The 20,316-nt window shown below is 54.2% G+C and overlaps 6 protein-coding genes across 6 annotated transcripts; 4 read left to right on the top strand and 2 right to left on the bottom strand.

Moving 5' to 3' along the window:
* Window positions 1-74: 74 nt before the first annotated feature.
* On the bottom strand, window positions 75-566 carry V2A60_002186 (uncharacterized protein; the record flags this gene model as incomplete). The annotated part of the gene is made up of 1 exon (XM_083253537.1): window positions 75-566. One exon carries the CDS (start codon window positions 564-566, stop codon window positions 75-77), a length of 492 nt encoding a protein of 163 aa, XP_083109663.1.
* Window positions 567-6,965: 6,399 nt separating this feature from the next.
* V2A60_002187 (uncharacterized protein) lies at window positions 6,966-8,652 on the top strand (the record flags this gene model as incomplete). The annotated part of the gene is made up of 3 exons (XM_083253538.1): window positions 6,966-7,862; window positions 7,953-8,122; window positions 8,193-8,652. 3 exons carry the CDS (start codon window positions 6,966-6,968, stop codon window positions 8,650-8,652), a joined length of 1,527 nt encoding a protein of 508 aa, XP_083109664.1.
* Window positions 8,653-9,035: 383 nt separating this feature from the next.
* Window positions 9,036-10,603, top strand: V2A60_002188 (NAD(P)/FAD-dependent oxidoreductase; the record flags this gene model as incomplete). The annotated part of the gene is made up of 2 exons (XM_083253539.1): window positions 9,036-9,638; window positions 9,692-10,603. The coding sequence occupies 2 exons, from the start codon at window positions 9,036-9,038 to the stop codon at window positions 10,601-10,603; spliced, it is 1,515 nt and encodes a 504-aa protein (XP_083109665.1).
* Window positions 10,604-12,995: 2,392 nt separating this feature from the next.
* On the top strand, window positions 12,996-15,435 carry V2A60_002189 (glycoside hydrolase superfamily; the record flags this gene model as incomplete). Its single annotated transcript, XM_083253540.1, has 2 exons — window positions 12,996-13,082; window positions 13,159-15,435. 2 exons carry the CDS (start codon window positions 12,996-12,998, stop codon window positions 15,433-15,435), a joined length of 2,364 nt encoding a protein of 787 aa, XP_083109666.1.
* Window positions 15,436-15,819: 384 nt separating this feature from the next.
* On the bottom strand, window positions 15,820-16,908 carry V2A60_002190 (uncharacterized protein; the record flags this gene model as incomplete). Its single annotated transcript, XM_083253541.1, has 2 exons — window positions 15,820-16,419; window positions 16,483-16,908. The coding sequence occupies 2 exons, from the start codon at window positions 16,906-16,908 to the stop codon at window positions 15,820-15,822; spliced, it is 1,026 nt and encodes a 341-aa protein (XP_083109667.1).
* A 572-nt stretch (window positions 16,909-17,480) lies between these two features.
* V2A60_002191 (CorA family magnesium transporter) lies at window positions 17,481-19,283 on the top strand (the record flags this gene model as incomplete). Its single annotated transcript, XM_083253542.1, has 3 exons — window positions 17,481-18,086; window positions 18,158-18,786; window positions 18,884-19,283. The coding sequence occupies 3 exons, from the start codon at window positions 17,481-17,483 to the stop codon at window positions 19,281-19,283; spliced, it is 1,635 nt and encodes a 544-aa protein (XP_083109668.1).
* Between the last annotated feature and the right edge of the window lie 1,033 nt (window positions 19,284-20,316).

Raw genomic sequence — 20,316 nt, forward strand, 5'->3', positions numbered from 1 at the left:
CCCTCTTCCTTCTCTCTTCCCCCGTCAGCCAAATTGGATGGGGCCCGAAATCGACGTCTATGCAAGGGGGTGTATCATAGGTTTTGTAGGTGCTGTTCGGCGGTCCGATTTATATAACGATAGATGAGCTTCGAGTTGCAGCGTGCGTGCTGCAGCACTTCCATCTTCAGACTCAGGACTTCGCTCGTCAGACTCTTGATGCAGGTGCGCAATTCGTGGTTCAGGTCCTTTGCACTGTTCATCTCGGCAATGAGATCTTCCTCCTTCTCCCGCTGGCGCAGTCGACTACTGTTAGCCGCAGCGCGGTTCCTCTCCATCAGGTCCCCAGCGACTGACGAGCTGCGGCGCTTCCCTGTGCCTATCGCCCTCGGCCGCCGTAACCCGGCCGGGGCTTTTGCCGTCTTTTCAGATTGGCGGTGAGGTCTTGCCGAGCGTACTCCCGCACGCTCCTGCTCAGGCTGCTCGTCGTCGGAAGCCGACGACAGAGCGAGCTGAACGGCCGGGGGTGTCGAAGCCTCCGACAAGCTGCGGCAGAGCGTTTCCTCGTCCCGCAACACCGCCGGCATTGGTACCGTGCTCCATGGCGACGACCAGCCAGGTGTTGGTGCGGCTGTCCAGGGGTTTTGTCGGAACTGCGTCGGTGGAGTCAATTCCACGTTCCATGCGCTATTCCTTGGCTCTCGCTCAAGCCGAGCTGGTGAATCGAGACATCGGGGCGGCTCAAGGCGTTGTGTGGGTGCATAGCTGATTGTCTCTGACGGCTCACCGAGTGGGTTCGTCTCGCAGTTCGTAAAGTGTAGCCACTCGCCCAGCTGAGTTTGAGGCGTCTGACCATGCGTGCTACAGGTGACCAAGGATGGCAGTTCAAACTGTTTCGGCGTATTGCGCGTTGACCTCGTTTCCCACATTGTCAAGTCGAGCCAGTCGTCGTGTTGCGCTTGTGCTGGTGGACAGTGTGCAAGGTTCGTATCTGCGTGAGCACCCTCGGCTGGCGACAAGGTGACTGCCATCACATTACTGTTGTTATATTCTGGAGAAATTTCCGAGAGTTCTGACGTCGCAGAAAAGGGCATACAACTCCATCCGTTATCATGCGGCCAGCCAGAGTCATCAGAAGGCTGGCTCACGGAGACAGTTGCGTTCCCGCCATGGGTCGGCCACCGCTGGTTTTGATGTCTAGCTCGTGCGGTCTGCATGTCGCAGTTTGTGAAGCTATGGGGATGCCATTGCAGCGTCTCTGCTTGAAAATAGTTGATTTCGTGAACTGCGAACGGATCAAGCTCGACCGTACGGGTCTGGTGGCAAGGCCGCTGATGTAGGACATCTGGTGTGGCTATTAATCATGAAAGGTCTGCTGTGCCATGTTTGTAGAATAAACATACCCATTGTATCAAACAAGAGGGTTCCTAATTCACAGCGAAAATAAAGGAGGATCGAGTTCTTCAGGGCTGTTTCAATCGTCCAAGAGCACAATATGTAGTTTGAGGTGCATTCCGTCGTCAACGGCTATGGGTTTACGAACCATGTCTAACCCGAAATTCACCGCTGGGGCTAACTGCGGGAAGGGTTTCATAAGCAGGTTCTCACAAGAAATGCAAACAGAAACCCGTGACTTGCATGTAGCGACGCTACATTATGACAATTGAGATGCCGCTAGTCTGTCGTGATGGCTGCATCGGCGCAACCCAAGATGGACTCGCCACAATATTCTGCGGGGCCCTGCAGCTGAGTACAGGTACAGTGACCCCTGTAGTGGGCTGTACTTCCAATATCTTGGGAGCATTCAATCGCATTCAGCTAACAAAAGACAGCCTAATCCATTGTAAGGCACACACTCTTGGCGATAGCGGCCGCCGAAAGAGAGTTTCGAGTCCACGCTGTTATTGTGTGTGAGCAAATCTAAAAGTGACCGATGGCTAGAAGGTGTATGACTATTGAAGAGCGATGATCTTTCCGTTTACGTTGGAGCCGTGGACGGCCCCCATGTCAGCAACGTTGGCTAGACTAACAGATGAGGCATGCCCAATGCTCTGGGTACTCGGATTTCGTCGAGGGACGCCATATTTAGTGGCAGTGGAGTTTTTTGAGCGAGTACATATTGCTTGACCAATTGAAGTGGGCAGCTTTCTCCTTCAGGCGAAGTAGCGAGGAGAGTATATACGATACGAAGACTGCCCGACCGCAACCAGCAGAACACCACGATCTTGCCACGCAGGAGAGGACAAATGGCGGCCCTTTATCGGCTGTATTAGAAATCGAAACAACACTCAATTGTAGTCTATCCTGTAATTCGTGCAGGAGTTGGCCGGTAAAGTGATAATGGTTGGATACGATTCAGCAGATGAGGATGGAATATCCAAGCAGACCAAAAGACAAGCAAAAGATACAAAAAATCAAGGCACATTTCTTGTGGTTTTCTTTCCGACTGTAAACACCAAATGAATAAACTTGGCAGAGACTGTCAAAGACTGAGGCAATCATAAGATACTCAAAGCAGACCAAGATTGTGTTGCTCTGAAGCAATACAATAAGCCTCTTGCTTGACAGTGAAACAAGATCCTGGCGAGCACGACTGACGACGCGTCCTTCGCTGTGGGTAGAATTCCAAACACCCGGGAGTAGTCTCAAGTTAGTAATCCAGAATCCGTAATCCCTTGAACGAGGAAAAGCGTGGAAGAGGCGGAACGGGGGCGCGCAGAAAACGCAAGGAACAAAGTTGGAGAGTTCGCGCGAACCCGCCAAACATGTACTCAAGGATAGCTACTCAGTCTCATTGGCTGGAAGTCATTGGGAGGAATATACAAAAATAGCAATTTAACACAGCGGCACTTCCGCAAAGCCCCCGCCCCGACTCTGATATCCGCACAAGGTTCTTATCCTATGTCTCCCGTGGGCTGCGTCCAAGACCGATGGGCGGTACACATGCGGAGGGGACAGCAGGGGTTGTTCTTGCCCACTCCCTCGAGCTGCATCTCATGCAGCTGCCTTGGAGCGAAGGTGGTGGCAATTTCAGCTCTACGACCTTGTTGTCTCGGCTGAGATGCTGATCGCTTTGTAGTGGCCTTTGACCCCTTGCATACCTTACCACGGTAGCAAAGTAGAACTTACGGTGTTTGCCCAGTTTCCCCTTCAGCCACAGGCGGCACAAGATATTATTGCGTCATGCAGTTCTGAACTCATCGGCCATGCGCTGAATGATTTTTGCCAAGTTCAGGGCTGTTTTGCCTGGGCTGGGGCCAATATCGGATATCTGCACCGTCACAGACTAGCTGACAAGCCGCTCAGCAGCAGGTATTCGCACCCCCATCTACAACGTTGCCGACAGACTGGCTCGCCGAAGGATTAGACACGCTTCTTGTTGACATTTGACAAATACGTTTGGCCTGCATAAATTAAACTGGAAGATGCATACGCTAGAAGGGAGGCAACCTTGGCCAGACGCATGATAGCGTGGCAGTCTTTGAGCAAATACGACTGCGTGTCTCACCCGCTTGCGAGGCCCAGAACATTTAATGGCGTGTGGTGGGGAAAAAAGCATCGCCAACTCACAACCTTTGACTGCTATAGTATCGATTTGTGGGTTGAGGACTGGCCATTCTGCTAGCAAGCAGCTGTAACCGCAAGGCTTTGCAGAAACAAGACTATCCGGTTGCCTGGTAGCTTTGACCGGGAACAACGAGTTCTCCAACTAGCTCCACGGTTCCTCTTGCTGCTGCCGAATAACAAAGTATGAAGTCGCCGATGGCCTACGAACCGACAAGCCCACCACCGGGTGGCAATCGGTAGAGAGTCTCCTAGAGCTGAGCTGAAGGGGGAGAGGGGGGGGGGTCGGCGTGAGAGCAGCATTCAAGAACGTTTCCTTCCCTTTCAGGATGCTTCGTCCAAAGTCCAAAGTGAGCAAGGACGCCGCAAAAACGTGGACTAACTAGCCTACGGGTGCCGGGTGCCGGCTTCCTGCAGTGTGAAGAGCCTGATACGCCTAGATAGCACCCGTAATGGGCATGATCAGCTGGGCGTCGACTCGTCCTTTTCCGCAATTGCGTCGAGCGAGGCCAAAAAGATGGCGCGCTAATAACGTAGCCCGCAATCCCGACATTGATGGGATTCTCATTACTTCCCGCTACACACCTACCGTTTTTGTGTTCATCCACTGACGACTCCTGCAGAAGCAAGAAAAAAAAAACTAGCCGATTTAGTCCACCAGATCCAGGAGTTCAGCTTTTGCATGCGCTGGAAGCGTTACAATGGGTTAGAGGACTTGCTGGACTCGATGACATCATGCAGATTGCTTCTACACCAGAATGGGGTTTTGCCAGAGCAAGGCTGCACTACCTCTAATTTTTAATACACGGTAAGCCTCATACCAGGTTCTCTCACGTTATAAAGCAAAGGCTTGTACGGATACATGACCCCTCATCGGGCCTCCCACTACGACTACGAGAGTGCCTTTCCACTATAGAAAGAAGATGATGCGTACTTGCATCTGCCGGTACTGCACTACTAGTATGAAAACTTGTAATTTCTGTGCTTATACATTGGGCTCTGTGAGCTGCGCGGCGCGGTTTCTTTTCCGCCGTCTCGAAAACAGTCTCCACGTGTTGCCTCGAGGCGACTACACTAGAGACCTGCAACAACCAACTATAACAGCGGACTAGTCTGTAATGAGAATCTTTGGGCTAGGAAGCCTGCAGAAAGGGCCAAGTTGCCGAATTCGGCGTCAACAGGCTGTCCTTGGCGTTGAACCTAACTAATCTACACCGTAAGTCTCCTCAGTCACCCTTGCAACGTGTTGCTGGAACGCCAAGTCTGATGGTAGAAGAATGATAGAGATGAGGTTTAGCACGAGCTTGACGGATGATCCCTACTACAGCCCACAGATGGTTCTTAGGTCTTTCATTTTGTTGACACGGCTCACCGACAGCAAGTTTGTTGCAAAAGTCTCCCTGCATAGGTCGAACTCCTTTTACATACTGCACTAGTATCCTCGGCAAACTGCAGATTGTAGTGCTACTGAAGGCTTCTTCTCTATGCACGTTGCTGCCTTGGCAGCCGCGTCCCAGACATGGCCGCAGGCGCGCCTTTGATATCGCATACAGGAAGTCCACCCGTCCCCCGACACATGCTATTTCGAAGGCAGTAAATTGTATCTATCATCTAATTTGGACGCATTTCTCCCCAAAACCAATCACGACATCATTTGATACGACCAAACTGAAGTAGAGTGTTGTTGGCTGCCGATTGCCTTGTAATCAGGGCGGCTAGTTGGCATTGTAGTTGGTGCTTTAGAGTACGCCTGGATCACCGTGCGAGCTGATAGGGACGTTTGCATGGATTCAGTAGCGAGCATTTCCTGATGTGAATAATGAAGCTTGCATGGCTACCTGTAGCACGTCGCACGGCAGACCATTGCAAATGCATTTGACTCTCCCGAGTTGTGTCATCGTCTACCTCGTGGGTTATACCGACCCAAACGCTAGATTCACTTCCGTAGGAAAGAAATGAGACCTCATATAAAATTCGCAATCAGTTGAGTGTTGATAATGTGAAAGTCCAGAGAATACATAGGAGTGGCGCTGTAAACAGATTGACGATAAAGCAAGCACAAGCGCGGCCAGTCTACCCAATTGCGCAAAGTATGTCATCGCTGGGAATTATACTGAGAATAGTCGCATCATGTTTTTTACTACTGCTCAAGACAAAGTAGCTAGCAATCTTCAGAAATAAATACGTCCATTCAGCTACCGCCAACACGAACAATCAACGAGTATGTACGCGGCCGCTGTGGAGGTTGGGCGATTGACGACCGCGGCCTACCCGGCCTTACCGGCTACATTGTCTCCCCATCCTATAAATTGGCTCTTGGCATCAGAGGGGCTAGAGTGCTTTCTATCCTATAGCGATCACAAGATGCAAGGTCAATCATGACTCTGGGCGATCAGACGGGCGTTACGGCTGCGACATCGTGATCGCGGATCCGCCTCCCGAAAACTTACTGACTGTCGATCATCTGACCCCAGGAGTCTATTCACGGAGATGGATGGTTCAAATTAGTCAGTACTATTACTATAGATTGCAATACCCAGCCGTGGACACTTCGTATAAGTCACCCATCCTCGGCTGTATGCGGCGCCTAGGATCAGCCTCCCACAACAAATATGAATGTATATGAACCTTATGTTCCATCTTTCACTGAGAAAAGTTTCCTGCTGTAGGTGCACTACGTAGACAAATCAGAAAAAATAATTGGAAAATGTATGTACTAGGTACGAAAGGCAGCGGACGATATGTCATGTGTGATACAAAGCAATACGACGCGATAATAATCATGTAGCTAGATGAACAGAATCATAATCATTCATAAAGTGCTCCCGAGCTGATTAGAAGCTATTCAATTTTTCTTGTCGTGCCTGAGTACGAGTGACCTGAGGACGTAGCTTGGGGCTCCGGCTAGAAGGTCATGGTGTATTTTCACTATGGAAGCCTAACTGATGTGATAGCGATCATTTAGCATAGATGGTAGTCATTCTGGCTACGGAGTGGCGTTTTGGAAATCCTTCGCCGCCTGATACGGGTTCCCTGCCGTTTTCCCGCTCGGTACTACGAAGCGAAGCCGTTAAGGTGGCAGACTATTGCAGAGTAACATCGCACATGGCGTCGAAAATGGCGCAATCCCTGAAGTAGAAGCTTCAAATGGAAATACAACATGATTTTCAAGTCTCCTTCCTAATTTTACCTTCCGTCTTGACCCTACCCCCGTTTCCCCGCGGGCGCACTTATAAGTCTACAGTCGCCTGCCTAATTCAGATGACGATCTCGTAATATGCGGCATGGGCCCGGCGATAGAGCGCCCAAGCAACGTTCCAGCCGAGATATATTGGGTTTGTATAAATTACTCGAGTTGCTCTGCAAATTTAGGGTTTGGAATCTCTCTCTAGCCGACAGAGGAAAATCATTATCGTTTCAACATGCATTTGTCTACATTGATTGCTGTTGTTGGCCTTGTGGCCATTGTGGAGGCCCTCTCGGGTATCCCAAAACCGATTCGGAATATAAAGACCGTATCGGGCGTGGGAAGCAAAGCAGACTCCGGTGACGTGACACTGGCGTACTTTGACCAGCTCATTGACCACAGCCGCCCGGAGCTGGGCACGTTCAAGCAGCGGTACTACTACAGCACCAAGTACTACAACGGCCCGGGCTCACCCGTGTCCCTGGACGCGCCGCCCGAGTCCCGCTTACCGATTGAGTATGTCAGGTTGACGAATGCATCTATGGTCGGGTTCATCGCGCAGAATCTGGGCGGCGCGGCGGTTGCCCTCGAGCATCGATTCTATGGCGAGAGCACCCCGGTCAAGGGTGCCATCAATACGGAAAACCTGCAGCCGCTGACGCTGGAGAACTCCATCGACGACCTCGTCTACTTTGCCAGGAATGTCAAGCTGCCGTTCGACCCCGAGGGCGAGTCCCACCCGGACCGCGCCCCGTGGGTCCTGAGCGGCTGCTCGTACTCGGGCGCGCTGTCGGCGTGGACCGAGAAGTTGGCTCCCGGCACGTTCTGGGCGTACGAGGCCGGAAGCGCCGTCGTGGAGGCCCGGAACGACCTCTGGCAGTACTACAAGGTTGTGGGAGACGCCCTGCCTCAAAACTGCTCTGCTGATTGGAAACGGGTCATGGCGCACATTGACGATGTCTTTATGCATGGCTCGGACAGCAGTAAGCAAGAATTAAAGGCCAACCTGGGAGCCGGAAACCGTAGCGACGCGGACGCGGCGCGAGGTGCAGTGGAATGGCTAAATGGATGGCAAGGTCAGCAATACACCTCTGGCTATTCCTTCGTCTTCAAGGTTTGCGACTACATTGAGGTATGTCCCTGTCTACGCGACGAGCTACCCATTTCCAGCCGTATTGCCGCAATTCTCTTGAGACCTTCACTCATTGTTCCCTTCATGTAGAACCAATTTCCTGAAACGCACGAGCCTGTGCCTGGACCAGACGGGGTTGGGCTAGAGAAAGCCCTCCAAGGCTACTTCCGGCTCCTGCAAGACGCATCTGGTGAGGACGTTCAGAACGGCCTTGACCCTGCAAGTGCGTCTTCCTGGGACTGGCAACTCTGTAACGAACCGTAAGACACGTTCCGTTCTCATATACAGCTGCCCGATTCGATTTCCCACTAATGCCCCACGTGTGTACAGGTTCCAGTGGTGGCAGTCGGAGCGGCCCGGGACGCCTCTCCACGTCACCACGGGGTACGATACGGAAGACTGGCTGCGGCATTCAACCTGCATCGACGAGTTCCCTGATGTTGGAAAGTACAAGGTCGGCATCAAGCTGGGCCGCGACGAGAGCACCGTTAATCGCCTGACGGGTGGCTGGGACAACACCAACGCCACGCGGCTCGTCTGGGTCAATGCCGAGTTCGACCCTTGGCTGTACGCGACGGTATCGTCGCCGGACAGGCCGGGCGGCCCGCTGCAGGGCACGACTGATGCGCCCGTCTATATGCTTCGCGGGGCCGCCCATTGCAACGACCACTCTACTGCGAACTACCATGCCAACGAGGACGCTCGCGCCATGTTCGACGGCGTGGCGGAGAATATGAAGAAATGGGCTGCGGAGTTTTATAAGCAGCACAACGTCACGCGCACATTCTAAGACAGGGTCACACGCATAAGTCCAGGTCAGGCGAGAGAATAATTATAGCTGAAACGTACGTATGCACATGTAGGGCTGCAGCAAGAGGTGGGTAGCCCGCGTTTGAATATACTGCATTTGACTTGATCAACATGTTAAATTTTCCGACTTTTTGAAACATCAAGACGCAACAGAGAAACTGAGAAATAAAGAACCAATCTGGCACATTTGGAAAAGAAAGCACATTACAAGAGAATTTTATGACCTCGAAAGGATTAGCAGACTACGTTTGCTTCATGTCTTAGTTGGGTGCGCCACTTGCCAACCCCACCACGAAAGCACCCGCGAATTCTTTTACAGTTCCTTCGCGCGTCATCTCAATGAGTCAAGTGAGGGACAAAATCATGACCGAGAAAAATTTCAAGACTACAAAGGCATTTTTACTAGACCAGGTCAAGCAGGACCCAGGGCTCCCTAGGTCGCAACCGACGGCGTCCTTCTGGCAGGCGGTGCCGCACCCGATGCTCGCGAACAAGCAGTCTCACCAGCTACCCGGGAGCACGGATGTTGCCATTATCGGATCCGGCATCACAGGATGCAGTGTAGCTAAGCACCTGCTGGATCTCTCTTCCCAGTCGGCTGACGGTGCAATGACAGTGACTGTGTTTGAGGCGCGGACGCTGGTGAGCGGCGCCACGGGCCGCAACGGAGGGCTGCTGTCGACCTTTGTACCGGAAGAGTTTGCGGACCTGCTCGAGCACCATGGTGCGGAGGAAGCCGTCAAGATAGCGCGCTTTGCAAAGCGGAACCTGGAAAAGGTGCATGACCTGGCAAGCGCGTCGCCGGAGCGTAAAGAATACAGCCAGGTACGGCTGCTGCGCGATGTCATCTGCTTCAGCAACTCCGAAGATTTTGCTCTGGCAAAGGAATCGTGGACCTTGTACGAGGAGTATGTTCCGGAAGATAAAGGCAAGACCGAGTTCCTCTCTTCGGAAGAGGCAGCACAGGTACATACGATGGAGCATGCATCTCGGACAATCAATTGCTGACATCATGCCAGAAATATAATGTTCGCGCAACAGCAGGGGCTGTGACGTTTCCGAACGGCGCTGGCTGGCCATATAGGCTGATAACAGATGTATGGTTACAACTGTACGATGAGTATCAGTCTAGATTCTCAATCGAAACGACGACGCCGGTTGAGAACATCACATATGATGCTAGCTGCACAGATCGTCCATACACCTTACACACGCCTAGAGGCGACGTCAAGGCCGCCAAGATTATACATGCGACGAATGGATATGCTGGTCACTTGCTGCCATGCCTACGCGGCAGCATCTATCCGCTCCGCGGCAGCATGTCGGTGCAGAAATCGACGCCTGAGTTTGGCCAACATGGCGGTAGCTTGACGTGGAGCATGGCAAACAGGAGGACTTACGAGCCGGAGACGGACGTACTGGAAGCAGGCACATACTACGCGCACCAGAATGCGCTCACGGGCGACATTTTTGTCGGCGGCGAGAAGACAAAGGCGAGCGACTTTTTCGTCGCCGACGATGCCGAGATGAACACGCATTGCAGAGATAACTTTGCCTCCTTGCTGCCGCGCTACTTTATCAACGGCTGGAACAAAGAGGACCAAGGGGTGGCGGGCCCCGAAATTCGCGCTACGTGGACGGGCATCATGGGCTTCACAGGCGACCGGCTCCCGCTGGTCGGGCCGCTGCCCGAGAGCGCGACGCGACGCGGGCGCGGCGAGGGCGGCGAGGGCGGCGAGTGGATCGCGGCAGGCTTCAACGGCTACGGCATGTCGCTATGCTGGGCATGTGGCGAGGCGGTGGCCAAAATGGTGCTGGGAATGGACGTTTCGGAATTCCTGCCGGAGGCGTTTCTCGCGACGAGGCAGAGGATTGAGCAGCCGGCGCAAAGAGGGGCGTTGGACGCGGTGCTGGAATTACTGCCTGTTTGATCAATTGGGCCACGCATTGTTGAGTGCAAAATGGAACGAGTCCAATATTTTCGTCTGTGTGCTTTCAAGAGTCACACTGTCGATGAGGGACATGAATGCCTGCTCTTAGAAGGGAGGTATTATCGATTCTCGACACATTCGTATTGTATAGCGTATCTGTAAAAGGCTGAGCAAGATCCACGTCCAGATAGATGCCAATTTTCCTGTTTCCCTTGGTGGGAACTTGTCATTGCGAACCACTTTCCCAGCGCTACATCAGACTGTTTCTGGAATCAAGGCGTCCATGGCAGCAGGCCAGGGGGGGGCAGGGTCTCTTGGCGCATACCCTGTCCAGACGAGCTTTGCAAGGCTGTAACTGGGGCGGGAGATTTTCTATGTGTAATCCAAAGCGAGAGATTGTCGGCCCTTTGTCGAAAGTGAAAAAGTCTTGCTAGTGGCGCCCACTTTGTCGACAGATGACAGGTTGACAGGGGTTCGTTCGGTGAGGCATTGGCGATGCCTGGCTGTCGCTGGGAATCAGGCAAGGCCCGAATGACTGAGCCATAAGCTGGCTCATGCGCTGGAAAAATATGGATTATAGTGGACAAGAGCCCTGGGACATGGCCCGTCAGAGGAAGCAGACTGTTGCATGGCGGGTGCGAGTCAGGCTATTATAGGGGCATACCTCTGCTACAAAGCAGGGAAGCTTGCAACTCGTGCGATAGGGTTGACGGAAAGAAAGGACAATTCATGCGCGTAGATTATGCGTAGAAAAGGGCAAAAAAAAAACCACTGCAATGCTGCTTGTCGACAAAGATGAGGCCATTCATTTCAAGTGTGTTGGCTGCGATAAGATAAGCGGCGGACGAGGCTCTCGCACCCTCTCTTGGAAAAAAGCTCGCACGAAATTGGAATTTAAAAAATAGATTAATAACACCTGCACCCATCACACACTCGCATACACACGAATAAGACACCGACTTTCATCCTGCAGAATCAGTGACTCCATCACCAATAGCGTTTCTAAAGAGCGGGCATCTCATTAAATACAATGTTCAGACGTTTAGTTAATTTCCGAACATCTCCCATCGTGTTATCTCGTCAAACACATCGCGGCCTGATGGACACTCTTGCCCTACTGATCTTGCCGCTGTGCTTGGTCACCACCGCCTTCGCCTCCATCCGATCCGATGACAAGCGACCACTTCTTTGGCTCGCCAGACATCATCCCGGACCCCATGTGCGCATGAAGAGAATAATTTCAACCGAGAGCCCGACTATCAGATACTCTCCACCATTGCCCCAGCGCTAGCCAAGGGGAAATGGGCCCCCCCCCCCCCCATCGCCTCCCCGGTCATTTTCAAGGCAGGGGGGGGGGCAAATGTGGACGACACTATCTATACCTTTTGGCATTGGCAGCAGCCGTGGCGCGAAGCCACTGGGCTGGAATGAGGGAAAAAAAATTGTTTACTGGCTGTTACTCAGTACTAGTAAAGGGGCGTGCGTGGGTGCCCCTGACCATGAACGAACCAGACCCAATGTGCCCTACAAGGTTAGAGCTGAGCGCTCGGCTGTGATCGCCATGTGTGCTGACATACTTATCCGGCAGGGCAAAAAAAGCACTCGGATAAGTTAAACATGAGACAGAGAAAACGGTGGTTGCGCTCTTACAGACATCACCCGCATCTTATCACCCGCATATTGGCCAAAGATCCGAGACAAGTTCCTCAACTGCATTGTCTCGCAGAACACAGGAGGCGAACCAGGCACAACGGCGATTCTACTGGTAGGTCGCATAATCGGCAGTGCTACTCATGCACTTGAGCCTCCGGGCTATTCCTGTTCCTGACGAGGCGCTACCCAGCCTGCTCTTCGTTGGCCCCAGTTCGCTCGCGATATCCACACATCCTCTTTCTAGACCCGTCCACGCATCCGCCATCCACCACGTAATGAAGTTCAATACCAGGCACGGCCGCATCGCTGCACCGTGGCCTCCTCTCCCCTCGCCGAGCAAATTGTGCTCTTTCGGTCGACCCGCTCCATCTAGGCATCCGGACAGGGTTGTGGCCATGTCAGAAGCCTTGCGGACCACCACGCACACTCATGCCCGCCTCTCTGCTGACGCCTTGCCCATCTTGGGCAGTACGGAGCGGCCGCTGGCTAACAAGCTGAGATCGCGGACAATGGGACTGGCCACGCAGTGAAAAGGCGGCTGCTCCGCTCCTCCCAGCCTGATGCCGTTCTTCTCTTCCCTCTCATCAATTCTCTCTTTCAACGTAGAGATTCAACGGGCTCGGATACTAGGCCTTCTTGTAGACGTTTTCGTCTACGTCCTTTCTTTCATTGCAATCAACCGACCGCACCACAGTCTTTAAAACACCCGGTTTCGACCAAATTTCAATCTTTATACACAATGGTTTCCAAATTCCTCACTGCTCTCGCCGTTGCTGGCGTGGCGTCGGCCGCTGGCACCAACATTGCCAAGTTCAACGCTTACTGGGTACGATTTACAGCACGACTTGATAGAATTGCACTATAAAGTCTTTGTTTACTGACGTAATTTCTAAAAACTACAGGGCCAGTCTGGTCCTGCCACAGAGAAGCTCCGCGACCGTTGTGACGAGGGTGCCGACTACATCAGTCTGTCCTTCGTCACCTCGTCCCCCGAGAACAACCCTTCTGGCTGGCCTGGCATTGGCTTTGCTGCCCATTGCTGGGCTACTGCCTACGATAATAATGGTGTCCCGTCTCAACTTCTTAACCACTGCGGCACCATCCAGGAGGATCTGCAGTACTGCCGTGACAAGGGCATCAAAATGCTTCTCTCCATCGGTGGTGTCTGGGACAAGCAGAAGTCCGACTACCGCGTCACCACCGAGAAGAACGGCCGTGAATTTGCTGATTTCCTCTGGGGTGCCTTTGGCCCCTACGACGCTTCCTGGAAGGGCCCTCGCCCCTTTGACGGCCCTTCTGGCCACTCCGCCGTTGATGGTTTCGACTTTGACCTTGAGCTTGGCAGCTTTGACAACAAGCCGTGGATCGCCATGGCTGACCAGTTCCGCTCCCTCAGCAACGACATCATCATCACTGGCGCTCCTCAGTGCCCTACCTCTCCTGCATGGTTCCACATGAAGGAGATGATCCAAAAGGTCCAGTTTGATGCCCTCTTCGTCCAGTTCTACAACAACATCGGCTGCGACCTCATTATTGGCAACGATCCTGGCAACCCCAATGACGACTTCAACTACAACGAGTGGGAGAGCATCATCGCCTCCAGTGATAAGAGCCGCAACGCCAAGCTCTTCGTTGGCATCCCTGCTTCCCCCGACCCCCAAAGTGCCACTGACGGCTATGTCAGCCCCAAGAACCTCGAGCACATCATTTGCAAGATTGCCAAGCGTCCTTCGTTCGGCGGTATCTCCATCTGGGACATGTGGAGTGGCAAGACCAACATCATTGACGGCAAGTCTTTCAACGAGCACGTCAAGGACATCCTCACCAAGTGCGGTGGGCAGACTACTACTACCACTTCCACTTCCACTGCCACTACCACTACATCCACGACCACGACCACGACCACCACGAGCATCACGACGACTACGACCACCACCAGCAGCAGCTCTAGCACTTCCTCTGCTGTTCCTACCTCGCAGTCCAGCTCTGTTTCCGTCCCGATCGGCACGGGTATCCCTACTTCGGTCTCCAGCTCCTCTGTCTCCGTTCCTACCGGCACCGGCATTCCTACCTCGGTTTCCAGCTCTTCTGTCTCTGTTCCCATCGGCACCGGCATTCCTACCTCGGTCTCCAGCTCTTCTGTCTCTGTTCCCATCGGCACCGGATCCGGCATTCCTACCTCGGTCTCCAGCTCTTCTGTCTCTGTTCCCATCGGCACCGGCTCCGGCATCCCCACCACTGGTCCTGTTACCACCGCTCCTCCTGTGACCAGCGCTCCCTGGAGCAACAGCACCACCACGCAGGAGATGACCACCAGCACCGTCTACACGACTGTCACGCGCACCATCACGTCGTGTGCCCCTACTGTGACCAACTGCCCGGCCCGCGTTGTCACCGAGACCATCCCTCTGTACACCACCGTCTGCCCTGTCACCAAGACCAACCAGCCTCCCAAGCCCACCGCTGCCCCTAGCCAGCCCGCTGAGCAGATGACCACCAGCACCGTGTACACGACCGTCACCCGCACCATCACCTCGTGCGCCCCTAGCGTGACCAACTGCCCGGCCCGTGTTGTCACCGAGACCATCCCTCTGTACACCACCGTCTGCCCGGTCACCCAGACCAACCAGCCTCCCAAGCCTACCGCTTCCCCCAGCCAGCCTACCGAGGAGATGACCACCAGCACCATCTACACCACTACCACTTACACCATCAGCAAGTGCCCTCCCAGCGTCCCCAACTGCCCTATCGGCCAGAAGACGACTGAGACCGTCTCGGTGTCCACGACTGTGTGCCCCGTCACCAAGACCAACCAAGTTCCCCAGCCTACCCAGCCCGCTGGCAAGCCTCCTGGTGGTCAGAAGCCTTCCGGCCAGCAGCCTTCTGGCGTTGCCAAGCCTACCGAGACAACTCTGACCGTGGTCCCGGTCAAGCCTACCGGCACTGGCACTGGCAGCAAGTGCCCTGGCGGACCCAACTGCCCGGTCCCTACCGGCGACCACAACAAGTGCCCCGGTGGTGTCAACTGCCCGGTTCCAGTCGGCAGCGGCTCCCCTCCCGCCGGCACTTCCGCACCCGCGGCGGCTACTGTCAAGCCCATCACCCCCACCACGGGTGGTGCTTCCTCCGTCGCCGCTGGTCTGGTCGCTCTCGTCGCTGCCCAGATCTTCCTCCTATAAGGGTGGATGATGTGACTTGGAAAATAAAATAAAATGGAGATTTCATTACATCTTGTGTTTGATATTACGATAGAAAGCATTCATTCTTATTTCCTTTTGGATTTGTTCATATGGGGTTCCCGACCCTGAATTCTACTTCTTTCATCAGTTTACTGGACTCCTGCCTTGCAAATGCTGTCCTCTGTCTCTAGCCCAAACTTTTGTTGCTTGTCATTTTGAACGAGTCATGAGCCACGGGATAGCTGTGCTTAGCATCTAGTATACTGAATGCCTTTGTCTCCTAATTCTTGGTGCGTGTATATAGGTGGTATATTGATAGAGTCATGTTTGCCCATGCTTTGCACAAATCTTGATGATAAACAGTAGTGTAGGCTAGCTCTGTGTCTATTTGTGACGGCTAAACGAGTGATAGTCAAGCTTGTAGCTGACGTCCTCTAGCACTTCCCGCAGCAACTCAAATATGGGCTCATTGTGGTGCCCCCATTGCAGTCTCTTGACCAGAGCGTCCCGCTCGCGCCGCAACATGTCCTGCGGCACCCGCATCAAGTCGCACTGATCCTGCAACAACCGATATGCGACCAGGTTTGGCGTCTCTACCTGCACGACCGCGTTTCGCAAAAAGTCCAGGTGGTACTCCCACGGCAAGCTACGCGTCACGCTGTCCTGCGCCTCCAGGTTGATGCCCCCGTGGACGAGCCAAAGAAGCCGTTTCTGGCGCTCCTCGTCCCACGGCCCGGTCACCAGAGGTGTGGGCAGACGAACGTCGGGATGCACATTGCGCACTACAGTACGAACCGGGGTGCTTTGATGACGTACGAATTGTTGATAGGCCTTGTCGAAGGAGACTGCTGCGTTGAAGATGCCGTACCCGCCGTTGCCGCTGGGCGGCTCGTACCAGCGGTGGCGGGCATAGGTGTCGGCCCATGTCTGCTGGGCGCGGAGGATGAAGTCAATGTCTACCCACGGTAGTTCTAGAAGTGCGCTCTGCAGGAAACACCGAATTAGTGACCGGACAGGCGGTGCGGAAGTACGGGGAGAGCGTCACACTTGGAGCTCTGGGTCGCCGGCGCAAGGATAGTATCTTGCTTCCTGCGGCGTGCGAGATTTCTTGACTTCCTCCTTGGCCCTGGGACCTTCTGGGATCTCCCGAAACGGGATGCCGAACCATTGGTCCCAGGTGTCATGGAAGCCCCAAATGAAGAAGCGTAGCAGCGTCGCCCGAGACGACAGCTTGGCGCCGACGACGGGGCTGGAGCGAGGCAGCGCGACGCTCCCGCTGTACAGGAAGATGACCTCGAGAATCTCCGCCGGCAACCTGTCGAGGTTGGCGCGCGGCTGCAGCTGCCGCGTGTGCTTGACGTCCTGAATGGAGCGCAGCATCTTGGGCGGCCGCGGCGGCGGCGCCGACGCGGTGGCTGTGGTAGCTGCGGATGCCTTGCGCTTACCACGGACTCGGACGGGCGTGAGCTTCATGGCTCGAGCATCCGAGGAGGGAGTGTCGCACAAGACGGACGGTGGGGGGGATGGGCAAATGATGGAAGCTGGAGGGAGAGGGCCATGCAGGCATCCGCGGCGTCGATGTAGGCGATATCGACGCTAATTGGTGACTGATTGAAGGAGCATTTTGGCCGAAGAGAGCATCGACACCAGAAAGTCGCCAAGACAGAAATATGAGAAAATATCCAATAGTTGGGGTGAGATAAGGTCCCTTCAGTTTTATAGTTTGGAGCTGTATAAAGGGAATTAGCTGGCAATTATGAGCCGTTGAGGTGTTGCAAGTGGTGGACGGACTGGATCTGGCTGTTAGGGTGGCCCGTGCACGCGCCATAAACTTTTTGGTGGTGCTTCGAAGAAAATCCTAAAGGAGTTGTCAAAGGCCGACGACATCTACATACGATAGCCCGTCGGTTGGTGAATCAGGCCTGCATTTTTTCCTCTTCTTCTTCTTCCTTGTCCGTGTCGCCATCAGCGGTCTCCATGAGGACGAAGCCACTCGATCGCGCAGCCGCTGCAGCATTGTAGCGCAGAATTTCCACAGCGGCGATATGCGGTCTCCTGTGCCGTCGCGCAGTCTCCTGCGCTTCCTTCGCACGCAGTCCGAGACGGCCTTCTTCGCCCCGAGCCACGTTCGGGGGGCGCGAGGGAGTGGCATGCACTTTTGCGGTCGCGAACGAGTCTACACTACGGAAACATATACGTGCACGGCAGCAGCGTCCGAGCCGACCGAGCCGACAAGGTCACAGCCGACTGTGGCGCTCGAGTCGTCGTTGTGGCCGTTTGGTCGCCACCCACGACCGAACCAGCAGCGCCGGGAGATTAGCTCCACGACCAGGGCGTGTGGCTGGTACAAGTCTGGGGGTGGTGGAAAAGCCGGCGGCAGCGGCGGCAGCAGCAGCGGCCGCGGCAGCGACCCGTCCAGCTCCTGGCAGGAGAGGCTCTGGGGCATGGCGGCGCGGCGCGGCTTCAAGCCGCTCAAGCCCGACGACCTGCCCGGGCACGACGACCTCGAGCACGGGTCCATGTTCAACAGCCGCCGCGTCATGACGGCCAAGGCGGCGGCGGAGCCGCGTCTGCGCTGCACAGAGGTGGACGAGCACGGGCAGGTGATTCTCGTCGACGGCGAGTTTAAAAAGTCGGAACTGATTGCCAAGGTAATGCCACTGCAGACACAAAAGAAAACGGAAGCCTAGTGTAGGATATGCACGCTGACGAGAATAACCAGTACGGCCTGCTGCCCCGCGATCTGCGCAAGATTGACTCGTCGAACCTGCCTCACATCCTCGTGCGCCCGGAAGCGATCCTGCTCAACCTGCTGCATCTCAAGGTGCTCATCAAGAGCGACCGGGTGCTGCTCTTTGACATTTACGGGTCCAAGACGTCGTACCCGCAGTCGGCCTTCATGTACGACCTGCAGGGCAAGCTGCAGCAGCGGAACCCGACGGGGTCGCCCGGGCTGCCGTACGAGTTTCGCGCGCTCGAGGCGGTGCTGACGTCGGTCACGTCGGAGATGGAGGCCGACTTTGAGGCGGTGCGGGAGCCCGTCATGCACATCCTCAGCGAGCTTGAGGACGACATTGACCGGCAGAAGCTGCGCATCCTGCTGATCCTGTCCAAGCGCATCAGCACGTTTGAGCAAAAGGCCAAGCTGGTCAGGGACGCCATCGAGGACCTGCTGGAAGCGGACGACGACCTGGGGGACATGTACCTCTCTGAGAAGAAGCGCGAGTCGGCGAGGGCGGCCGACGACCATACCGAGGTGGAAATGCTTCTCGAATCCTATCACAAGATTGCCGACGAGATTGTGCAAGAGGCGGGCAACCTCGTCTCTGGCATCAGAAACACGGAAGAAATGTACGCCTCCCTCCCCTTCCCACCCCTTTGCTGACTGTCAACCGCATGCCAGCATACTACATACACCCCGTTACTAACTAAAAGACTTTTTGTTTAGCGTCCGGGCCATACTCGACGCCAACCGCAACTCGCTCATGCTGCTGGACCTCAAGTTCAGCGTGGGCACGCTGGGCCTGGCAATGGGGACGTTCCTGGCGGGCCTGTACGGGATGAACCTGGAGAACTTCATCGAGGAGACCAACTGGGGCTTCGGGGCGGTGACGGTGACGTCGACCATCTGCTCGCTCATTGTGTGCTGGTACGGGCTCGTCAAGCTGCGGCGGGTGCAGCGCATCAAGATGGTGAGCAACGAGCGGCTGCCGGGCCTCCCGCGCGGCTACCCTCACTACCAGGACGAGGGGGCGATGGGCCTGCTCGATTCGCGCAACCGCGAGATGCTGCGCCGCCTGCACTCGCAAAAGGCGGCGCCCAAGAAGACGACGTCGTGGTTTTGGTGAGGGGCCCGAACCACGCCGCGGCTCTCTTCTTTTTTTTTTCTTTTCTTCTGTATTACAACATTTCTCCGTGTACAGCATATAGAGGGCGTTTGGGAAATTTCTTCTTCTTTTTTTCTTGCTGGCTTGTCGGAGGAGATTGTAAGATGATTTCACTGTTTCATTCTGGAAAGCACCTCTTTTTTTTATTCACATACACTCAGCTCCGAGACGCTGTCTGACTGCGCGTCGTACATAAGGGCGTAGTCAGCCCGTGTCAGACGCATCAATCCTGTATACTAGTTAACTAATGGCTGGACACATAATCTATCCCGCTCTATATACACCCTTGCATAAAATGTACACCGCCTTGCGTTTGCCCTGCGAAGAGAGGGTAAATTCAAAGAGGAAAAGAAATAAGAAAAAAAAATAAAAATAAAGAAAAGTAAACACGTGTTTTAAATTCCGTCCATTGAAAGGCCCTCCCTCCCCCGTTGGGCCGTTGCCGATCTCCCAAGACCTTTCCCCTCCCCCCCCCTGGTTCGGTCTTTTTTTCGTGTCGCATGAAACGAGGCGTCGCGAATCGTGACGTCAGGATATCGACACCCGCAGCATGGGATTTTTATATTAAAATCACAACAATCCCCTTTTGCAAGGAATTTTTTTCCCTTCCCTTTCTTCTTTGCGACTGTTCTTCCCCGTGTCATTGTCCACTCTCGATTTTTTTCTTCTTCTCTCTCCAAACCATCCAAGCATCCGTCCTTGACAAAAACCGCCATCATGGGAGCCGTTATATCCTGTGTAAGTGGGCTTCCGAGCTAGATTTTTTTTAACCCTTGGCCTTTGTTTTTTTTAGCCCAACTCAACGGCTGCGACTGCCGAGTTTCCCTTGTTTTTTTTTTCTTCAAGCTTGTGCGTGCTAACTCTTTTTTTTTTCCTTCCCTGTTAAGATTGAATCGATATTCAATGCCATTGCCGGCTGCATCATGGCCATTGTGCACGGCGTCATTGCCATCTGCAAGGCCATCCTCGACGCCATCCTGGCCTTCTTCGCCAT

The sequence above is a fragment of the Cordyceps javanica genome, chromosome 1 (genome assembly GCF_051103115.1).
Source record: "Cordyceps javanica chromosome 1, complete sequence".
Lineage (NCBI taxonomy): Eukaryota > Fungi > Ascomycota > Sordariomycetes > Hypocreales > Cordycipitaceae > Cordyceps > Cordyceps javanica.